The following is a 10,460-nucleotide window of genomic DNA, read 5'->3' on the forward strand; positions in this document are numbered from 1 at the left end:
ACCTGGGTTCAGGCAATTCTCCTGCCTCAGCCTCCTGAGTAGCTGGGATTACAGGCACGCACCACCATGCCCAGCTAATTTTTTGTATTTTTAGTAGAGACGGGGTTTCACCGTGTTGACCAGGATGGTCTCGATCTCTTGACCTCGTGATCCACCCGCCTCGGCCTCCCAAAGTGCTGGGAATACAGGCTTGAGCCACCGTGCCCGGCCCTAATTTTTGTATTTTTAAAAGAGACAGGATTTCACCATATTGGTCAGGTGGTCTCGAACTCCTGACCTCAAGTGATCCACTTGCCTCGGCCTCCCAAAGTGCTGGGATTATAGGCCTGAGCCACTGCTCCTGGCCTTGATTTTTTAATCATCAGAAATTCCTGTTAATACATTCTTCTTTCAGAGGTTGTTTACAGAGGTGGGTCAAGCCTTTGTTAGTTTTTTCACACAAACAGAATTAAAGAGATCATCAGAATGCCTCAAAGAGAATAGGTTGAAAGTCTTCTTAGATGATTTTGGTGTGCCATTACCCCCTCCTGCGTTTTGAGAGCCCCTGCTTTCCGGGGTTGTCACTTATCTGAGAACAGATGTTGTCACAGACATGCAGAACCTCATATTCTTTTCCTCTTTGTCTTGTCATTCCTCTCTGGTAACTTTATTCTTTTGTTCCTCTTTTTGCCTTTTGTGCCCCACCCCCATTTAAAAATGCAATGATCAGCCGCGGCAGACTGTACCTTGTTAATAGAACATTATGACTATCCATAATGATGATAGCAACAGCTTCAAGGCTCTTTGTAAGTAGATATTGCGACTTCATTGGTTGAGAAGAAACAAAGATACAATTCTTGCCAGACACTTGCTGAGGACAGGACTTCATTATTTTTAAACCACTGCGCTTGGCCAGTAGATGGCGTGCCCCACCCTCAGTGTGCATGACTTATGAATGAATATGCCCTCCCTGTGCCCTGCACCCCGCCCTCCCCTCTGCTCTCCTCTCCAGCTCACTGCTATCAGAACCACTGTCTGAAGCACAGATTGCCAAGGCCCAGCTTTAAAATGGTGTCATGGGGATTGAGCTGGGGAGAGGGATTCTCTGTGATGGCAATGAGACCAACAAAAGGGTTATGGTAGAAAGGTGGCAGGGGAGGAGGGGCTTTTGCAGCCAACCAACTCTTCTCATTTTGTTGGAGTTGGGCTGGGAAGGGTAATTGACTAATATGGGAAAGATAGGTCCAGAGCCTTGAACCTCCTACCAAGGGATTTTGACTAGCTCATTAGGCCATAGAGAATCACTGAAAGGTTTTTATATGTATATTTTTTAATTTTAGAGACAGGGTTTTGCCATGTTGCCCAGACTGGTCTTGAACTCGTGGGCTCATGCAATCAGCCCTCCTCAGCTTCCCAGAGTGCTGGGATTATAGGCGTGAGCCACCAAGCCCAGCTGGGAATCACTAAAAGGTTTTGAAGGTGGCAGGATGAGAGCTTTACTTGCACAAGATTAATATGACCAGGTCTGTGGATGCACTGAATGAAAAGAAAATTGATAATCTGATGGAAACCTTACAACAGAAGGGGTGGGCCTGGCATGGTGGCTCATGCCTGTAATCCTAGCACATTGGGAGGCCAAGGTGATCACCTGAGCTCAGGAGTTTGAGACCAGCCTGGCCAACATGGTGAAACCTCGTCTCTACTAAAAATACAAAATTAGCCAGGCATGGTTGTAGGTGCCTGTAATCCCAGCTACTCTGGAGCCTGAGGCAGGAGACTTGCTTGAACCCGGGAGGTGGAGGTTGCAGTGAGCTGAGATTGCACCATTACACTCCAGACTGGGTGACAAGAGCGAAATTCTGTCTCAAAAACAAGAACAACAATAGGAGGAGTTTCAGACGAAGCATATATGTGACAATTTACAGTTTGGGAAATTCAGAGAAGTTGATCCTCAACCGTGTCACCCATCAGTAGAATACATCCCTTCCAGAATCAGTGTCAGGAAATGTCCAGGAACCAGGAAACCAGCCTACACATCCCGATGTCCTACGTGCATGCATACGTGTGGCTAGCCAATCCCTTGCCTTCCTGCCTCTGGGAAGATTATTAGGTCTTCCACTTGTTTTCAAGTAAGAAGTAAAAAAAAAAAAAAAAAAAGAAAAAGAAAAAGAAAAAAACAGCTTGAGTTTCTTTCCATATCACAGACTTTCAATGTGTTATTATTCAACACTGCAGTGTCAGATTTAGATTTTCCACCTCGAGGAATTTGGTTTAGCTTTAATTAGTTGCTGTGAATATTTCTGAGCCAACTCTGGAAAGCATTTATCTGGAAAATAGTTTCCACAAAAATATAAGCTGAATATAGGGTATCATTTTCCTAGCAGGGTCTGTATCAGTTCACACAGTTATAAATTCTCTCCAGCCCCCTGGATGACTTTTGCCACAAGCCCGTCGTCATCATATTGGTTAATTACTTATTAATCACAATTCAAAATACTATACTGAGGCATCAGTATCGCCATCCAAGCTCTAGCCTCAGGACTTCAGAGTGTGAAGATTTTTCGGAGAAAAGATAACGCTTGCAGGTTATTCTCATACAGGCAACTGATGCATTTTTCATCCGGCAACTTTTCAGAAAAACAAGTTGAAAAATACCAGACAAATGAAAAACAGTCTTCAGCAGTTCCATGCTGCTTCCTGAGTAACTGAAGAATGTGCTTCTTGTGGTTAAAATGAGGGATCTGTTTAATATGGATGAAATAGCAACACCCCAGGCATTTTCATTGACATTTCACTGTGACTTTTTGAACTTAGGAGTGCGGATCCAAAAACCTACTCTTCTTTCTGCTGTGCCGAGCCTGCACAATCTGCAGAAAGATTGCAGAGCCGGGCCAGGCGAGGTAACAGGCTAAGTGGGGTTCCTGTTCTCTCTGGTTGTTCCCTCCCGCTGTTTGTACTTTATTTCCAGTCACACGGCTGCACTTTCCAGTTTTCCAGGATCTCTCCTCTGAAACCAGGCAAGGGTTTGTTCTCGGGCTCCCAAATCCCATCCATTGCCTCTCCAGCCCTGGACCTGCTGACTGGACCCCAAATAAGTGGTGGGCATTGGTGACTTGTCCCTAGGGTCAGGGGACCAGAAACTGCCCACAGCGGCTGCACGGAGCACGGTGGCACTCAGAGCACATTGGAGAGCGGATTCAGAGGGCAAAGGAGCCGAGGGAAGCCCCTCTGCCCGAGCCTCCCCAGCGCCCGCCGGGCTCCGCTCCCGAGCAGCCCCGCCGTCTGGCAGAGACATGCTGTTTTGTTTAAATCCTCCACATTCTTTGCCATTTCCCCATTGGCCGGATGGGGCTACCCTCCCCGCCGCGGCCGCTGCTGATGTCAGCCTCGCTCGCGCTCGCTCCTCCCGCACCCACCTCCCGGCCCCAGGCACACTGCATCGGCGCGGACGCTCCGGCCCGGCGAGGTGGCTGCAAACTCGCGGGCACGCACGGCGCCCGGGGAGCCGAGGGACTCGGGGGAGGGGACGCGCGCGGAAGGCGCCAGCTTCCTCCCGCCCGCCCCTGGCAGCCGCGAGCCGAGGTTGGAGGCGCCCGGGGCCCCAGGCGGGCAAAGCCCAGCGGCGGCGGCGGCGGCTTCCCTTTTCTCACCGAGCCGAGCCCGGGAGCGGCGCGGGGACGGGCCCTAAAAAGAGCAGGAAATCTTGTTTACCGCCCGCGGAGAGAAGCCGATCGAGCCTTTGTCTGGAAAGTCAGCATCTCCCGCTCCGGCTGCGATGTGTTCCTGGTGACATTAGCTTCGGGCAGACCCGCCGGCGGAGGGGGGTCGCCAGGTTCCCGTCTGCTTTCGGGGGCGGATCGAGCGGGGGACTTTAGTGCATTCGTTTTGATTTTGGGGAACCTCTCTTTTTTTCCTCCCTCGCCCGCTGCGGGGCATGTCCTGATCTGGCGGCCGCTCCTACCACCTCGGGCTGAGGAGCAGAGCCGTCCCCAGCCGGTCTCCCTGCTGCCTGACTTTGCAACACCGCGTTCCGGGAGCACCAGCCTCGGCGACGGAGGAGGAGGGAGAGCCGCGAACACCGGGACCCAAACCCTGACATGCTCCGGGGCGGAGAGGAGGAAGCCAGGAGCTGAGCGCGCTGCGGGGGCTGCTTCGCTAGCCGGCTCCGAGAGCCGGGCTCCGGGCGCCCTGCCCTGCGCCTGGGCGGCAGCCTTGCTGGTCTGGGGGGCGTCCCCAGCTTCCTGCCCCGGGGGTCCGCGGCCAGCAGGACCATGCTGCTGAAGGAGTACCGGATCTGCATGCCGCTCACCGTGGACGAGGTAAGCGCCGCGCCCGGCCCGGCCTCGCCCGCTCCGAGATCCCCGCCGCCGCCTCCCGGCCGGCGAGCCCCAGCGGGCGGCAGGAAACCCAGGTAGACAGTACCTCGCAAGCCCGAAGGCTGGAGGAGACAAGGGGGGGCATTTGCGGTTTCCACTTGTCACCCCAGCGGGGGAGGGCGGCGCTGGATGGGGCGGCGGACTCCGGGCGGGCTCTTTGGGGGCGGCCAGAATCCAGACTGTTGGGGATCACTATGAGCCAAAAGGAGTGGGTGCGCCCCCTCCCTCCAAATAAGAAAATGAATAAAGCAAACCCAAGGCCCCCCAGCACGCGCTGTAGCTGGGGTGCGGGGGGCACCCCGTCCTGGCAGTGGGCCCAGCCTCCCCTCCCCGCCCTCCGCGGTCAGGTCGGGGTGCGAGGAGAAGCCCAGCGACCTCGGTATCTGCACGTCCCGAGCCCCACGGGGGACACCTCGGAGCCCTAGGGGGAGATCTTTCCGGGTCCGGCTTCTCGCCGTCGCCGCGGACTTGGGCGCCGCTCCCGGCACATCAGCCCTTCGAGGCTCCCAGACACTGCTCCGTCCTTTCGCAAACCGCCTGGCTCGGAAACTTTCTGCGTCTGTTGTTTCTTCCGCCGCGGGGAGCTTGGTCGGCCCGCGAGCCGAGAGCGGCGGGGCCTGCGGCGGGGCCACAGGAGGGCGCTCCAGCACGTGGTGCCGGGGCCGCGGCTGCCGGCGTGGGGCGCGGGGCGCGGGGCGCTGGGCGCGGGACGGGGGCTCGTCCTCCACGCGCGGCTCTGCTGCCCTTCTCCTGATCGTGCGAAGCTGCGAGCTCCGGCATTAAGGAAGTGGTGACTCAGAGAGGATTATTCCAACCCCGGCCTCCCTTTCTTCCCTTTCTTCCCTTTCTTCCTCCCCACCTTTGTGGTGATTTCACGACTGCTGTGCGTTTCTGTCCAGGGACAGCCAGGGAGCCTAAAGCCAAGCAAGCCCACGTGAAACTCACTAGGGTGGTTTGGTATGGCAACACACATGAAATCAGCGACCAAAACAGTCTTTATATTTAAATCCGGTGCCTTGAAACTATCAGATATGTCATTGAGTCACTACTTGGTGAGAGGGGCGATGTGCTTTGGGGGAGAAAAAGACACCTAGCTGAGAACGTGGATGAGCTCACTCACAGGGGCTGTCTGGATTTGCCATCTGGACCAAGGGTTAAGGCAAGACCGAAGTACATTCCAAGACAAGATCAAAGTAGCTACCAGTTTACAAAACGTATCACGGGGACACAGGCTGCCAAGGAGGGAGAGATCAGCTCCCACCAGAATGATCAACCGAGTTTTGGAGTTCCTTGGCATTTGAGGAGGCAGCATTTAAGCGGGGTCGGGACGGGTGGATGCCAGGTGGGTAGGCAGAGATTCGAGTTGTATACGACCTTGAACGTGGAAAGGCAGCACATAGCTTTGTGGAGAAAGAGAAAGGCAAATGAATGGGACTGGTGTATAAGAGTCTTTCCAGAAAAGGTGGAGATTGTGGGCAGCTGAGCTGGAGTAGTTCAGCTGGGAGGCGCGGATCCCTCTACTCTTTCCCTTCATGACCTTGTTTTTTGATGAGTTAGGATTCTAGGAGCAATGTTGGGACTGCATGAAACACACAGAAAATTGCAAGTAATAAGAAAAGAACCAGTTCTAGAATCTTCTCTACTACCTACAAAATCTCTTTATCCTTGTTGGCTCCCTTTTCAGGCTTTCTGAAACACTCAGGCAGATGTTTTTCCCATTCTGTGTTTGCACAGAAATACCCACAGGTACACAGTGGGGTAATTCATTTGAGTGATATAGGCGGAGGCTCTTTCTTTCTTTCTTTTTTTTTTTTTTTTTTTTGAGACAGAGTTTCGCTGTTGTTGCCCAGGCTGGAGTGCAATGGCTCCATCTCTGCTCACTGCAACCTCCACCTCCCAGGTTCAAGCAATTCTCTTGCCTCAGCCTCCTGACTAGCGGGGATTACAGGCATGCGCCACCATGTCCGGCTAATTTTTGTATTTTTGGTAGAGGCGGGGTTTTGCCGTGTTGTCTGAGCTGGTCTCGAACTCCTGACCTCAGATGATCTGCCCGCTTCAGCCTCCTAAAGTGCTGGGATTGTAGGCATGAGCCATCTCGCCCAGCTGACCCTTCCTTTAATTGGCCAACATAATCAGACTCATTAGGCTCCACCTGTAATATAATTATATAAATTCTTCATTGTATAATTCATTTGGGCTAACGTATGATTCAGTTTTTGTAAGGTTCATATTCTGAAGTCATTTTTTGTTTTGTCAGAGAAGCAGGAGAGCAATTTAGATTAATAGATATTCCCAATTAGAAGAATTCAGATTAGCTAAATCTGATGATGGCTGAAGAAATGAGGCCTAGTTTGCCCGCTGTTAAACCCTTAGTGTCTGAACTGGTAGTAAATCTCACAATCTCCATCATCTCCTTTTCCACTGACCTTAACACTGAAAACTAGGGAGCAACTTGGGTTTCTTCAAAGAAGATGTTTAGGTAAGACGTTTAGTCAGGCTTTGGAAACCTGACTTTTCTTCTTCCTTTTGTTTTTTTTTCTTTTTTTTTTTTTTTGAGACAGGGTCTTGCCCTGTCACCCAGGCTGGAGTGCAGTGGCGTGATCCTGGCTCACTGCAGCCTCCATCTCCTGGGCTCAAGTGATACTTCCACCTCAACCTCCTGAGTAGCTGGGGCAACAGGCGCGTGCTACCAACCCGGCTAATTTGTTTACTTTTTGTAGAGACAGGGACTGGCTATGTTGCCCAGGTTGGTCTTGAACTCTGGGCCCGAGTGTCCTCCTGCCTCGGCCTCTTAAAGTGCTGGGATTACAGGCATGAGCCACTGCACCTGGCTCGGGAGCTTCACTTTTGCTTTGACTCTGGGTTGGCTCTGGACCTGATTCAACCTACAAGGAACCTCTGGAACTTGTTTCTGTTTAACCACCAGAGTTCATGGGTAGCAGTGTCCATACTTTTGAAAATGAAGCCAATGCTCACGCTTTGGAGAGTCAGTGAGAGAACCAACACTTTGCCTGCTCCTGGGCCTGGCCTTACCCTTTTTCTCTAATTTAACCCTCTGATGGCTGCGGTACAGGAGCATTAGTGGCGCTGGTGTGTTATTATCCATATTTTGCAGATGAATACATTGAGATTCAGAAAGGTTAGGTAATGTGCTCCAGGCCACGCAACTAGTTAATAGCCAAGCCAGAAAGAGAGCTTCATGAAACCCATTATTTGTTTTTCCTTACTCTGCTTTTTCCTGTCACTAGTATTTAATCCAGCAAAAGGAAAAACATTTCTTGAAAACAGATCAAGTCAGCACTATCAACTAAATGAAAAATCAGAGGCCTTTTGACTTGCTATAGATGGTAACGGCTTCTATTTCTCTAGCCTTATTTTAACACATACAATGTTCCCTAGTTCCAGGAAAAAAGAACAGCTCTGGGAGATCAGGAAAATAAAGCTGAACTGCGGTCTAGATTAGAGTGTTGGTAGGGTTTTCAGTGTGTGTGTGTGTGTTTTAGATGTTAATTTCAGAGTAAAGAATTAATAGAAGTAACATTCCATAAATTCTAATTAAAAATTAATCCCTTGTTTGTGTTCAAGGTAGTGGTCTCTGAACTCAGTATAAGTCTGGTGGGAAGTTTGTACAGGAAAAGTTCCTGAGAGCTGAGAGTTGCTATACAGAGACAGTTGTCATTATCTTCATTTGAAACACTTGGTGACATAGATTCTAGAGTTTTTGTTTGGTTGGTTTTTTTTTGAGATGGAATCTCGCTCTGTTGCCCAGGCTGGGATGCAGTGGCACGATCTTGACTCACTGCAACCTCTGCCTCCCAGATTCAAGCAATTCTCCTGCCTCAGCCTCCCAAGTAGCTGGGATTACAGGTGCCCACCACCATCACCATGCCTGGCTAATTTTTGTAGAAACAGGGTTTCACCATGTTGGCCAGGTTGGTCTTGAACTTCTGACCTCAGGTGATCATCCCTCCTTGGCCTCCCAATGTGCTGGGATTACAGGCGTGAACCACCGCGCCCAGCCGATTCTGGAGTTTTAGACTTAAAAGGACTATTGGAGATGATTTATAATCAAGCTATTTTATTTTATAACAAAGTCTAGACCTGTAGAAGGTGCAGTTAAGTTGTCTACCTCATAAGAAACTCTAGGCTAGAACCAGGTCTGATTTAAGCCTCAAGGCGATTCTATTTTATGGAATTCTCCCTCCTCTGGGATTCCTTGCTGGGAGAAAATATTCTCCCGAGGACCCATGTGTAAAGCAAGTACAGTGTTTCTAGTCTCTAGTTGAAGGTGGCTGGGGACTCTGACTTTGTGTCTACTTGGCGGGACACATAGGGTAGCCCCATTGGGACCTACTGGAAGGGTGACCCACCTCCTCCCCCAGCCACACCTTGGTCCCAGGGAGTCACCTGCTCATCAAGGAGGCTCCTTGGAGCACACTCTGAAGATCACCCTGCACCCGCCACCCTCACTCCAGAGGTACTTGTTAGTAAAATGAGTGTCTCTCAAGAGACGCTCCTAATATTACCTGAGGCCGGAATCTTTTGTTTTCATTGCTTTCTTTACTGTTTAACAGTTCTTGCTCAGCAGTTCCTGTTCTGACTGCATTAACATTAATGTGTGTACTTTTGGGGATTGATTTGTGGTCTTTAAGGATTTGGTGCACAATGCAGAAAAATAGAAACACTGCGCTCCTCTCCCAGAAAAGAGAAAGGAAAGAAGAGAAAAACAGCTTTTTCATACAGAATATTCTTTTGTTCTTTGCCCTCACAGGGAACCAGTCACTTCATCCAGGCTCCCCCAGGGTCCCCGGAGAGCTTTGTTGCGCACATTTCTGAGAACAGATTTGGGATGAGGGGTGGCACCGGCTCTGGAATGGCATGAATAGAGATGCCGAAATGTCGAACAGTGCTCCTTGTTCCCTGCTTTAAACCATTGTCGCTGGGCGCGGTGGCTCACGCCTGTAATCCCAAGACTTGGAGGCTGAGGCGGGCGGATTGCCTGAGCACAGGAGTTTTCGACCAGCCTGGGTAACACGGTGAAACCCCGTCTCTACTAAAATACAAAAACTTAGCCAGGCGTGGTAGTGTGTGCCTATGATCCCAGCTACTCGGGAGGCTGAGGCGGGAGAGTAGCTTGAACCCAGGAGGCGGAGGCTGCAGTGAGCCGAGATTGCACCACTGCACTCAGCCTGGGCGACAGAGCCAGACTCTGTTTCAAAACAAACAAACAAACAAACAAACAAACAAGCAAGCAAAACAACAAAACACACTCCATTTTCCTGAAAGGCATCTGCAAACATATCAAGGCAGAAATTATTGAAAGGAAGAGATTTTAAGGTTGCTGTTGGCATCAGTACCTCTGTCTGGTATAAAAATCTTATTCTGAATAAGATAATTGCATAAAAAGTTCTCTCAAGAATGAGCACGATTTTGAGATTGTTTTTATTTAAGTTTTCTGTTGAGAAGGGACCACGGTCAGGGTCACGAGTGTGATTTCTAGGCGATCCAGATAGTTTCCTTGGCTTGTTCCACAGCCAGGGGACAGTGGAGGTTTGCCCAGCTGTCTTGCAAAGCTCCGTTTTTTGTCATAACCGGCACAGGGAAAGGAGGGCGGGTTAATAGGTTTGTGCAAACCTTTCAACACTAATGGAACAGACAAGCAGCAGATGCTGTCCTCCTGGCTGGTCAGTGAAATTGACTCTGTCCATGAAGGACACTGTATTTTCCCAGTGACTTGGGTGGGAGTACCAAGCACAGGAAACAGATTCAGGGAGCAGGGAAGCAAACTATTGTGACAAAACCCTGGTTAAAACTAGGTAGTAATTGGCCAGGCACAGTGGCTCATGCCTGTAATCCCAGCACTTTGGGAGGCCAAGGCAAGTGGATCACGAGGTCAGGAGTTTAAGGCCAGCCTGGCCAATATGGTGAAACCCTGTCTCTACTAAAAATACAAAAGTTAGCTGTGTGCCTGTAGTCCCAGCTGCTCGGGAGGCTGAGGCAGTAGAATCGCTTGAACCTGAGAGGGGGAGGTTGCAGTGAGCTGAGATCGCACCACTGCACTCCAGCCTGGGCGACAGAGCAAGACTCTGTCTCAAAAAAATAAAA

The 10,460-nt window shown here is 50.6% G+C and overlaps 1 protein-coding gene across 2 annotated transcripts in view; it reads left to right on the plus strand.

Moving 5' to 3' along the window:
* Nucleotides 1-3,384: 3,384 nt before the first annotated feature.
* The window catches only part of PITPNC1 (phosphatidylinositol transfer protein cytoplasmic 1), a 322,862-nt gene continuing 315,786 nt past the window's right edge, over nt 3,385-10,460 (plus strand). For both annotated transcript variants that reach the window (XM_032241953.1, XM_032241951.1), the window contains exon 1: nt 3,385-4,298. In XM_032241953.1, coding sequence (XP_032097844.1) covers nt 4,251-4,298 — 48 coding nt within the window. In that variant the 5' untranslated portion in view covers nt 3,385-4,250. The remainder of the gene's footprint in view (nt 4,299-10,460) is intronic.

This window comes from Sapajus apella, unplaced genomic scaffold (genome assembly GCF_009761245.1).
Source record: "Sapajus apella isolate SASKATOON/1434 unplaced genomic scaffold, GSC_monkey_1.0 scaffold48, whole genome shotgun sequence".
Classification (NCBI taxonomy): domain Eukaryota; kingdom Metazoa; phylum Chordata; class Mammalia; order Primates; family Cebidae; genus Sapajus; species Sapajus apella.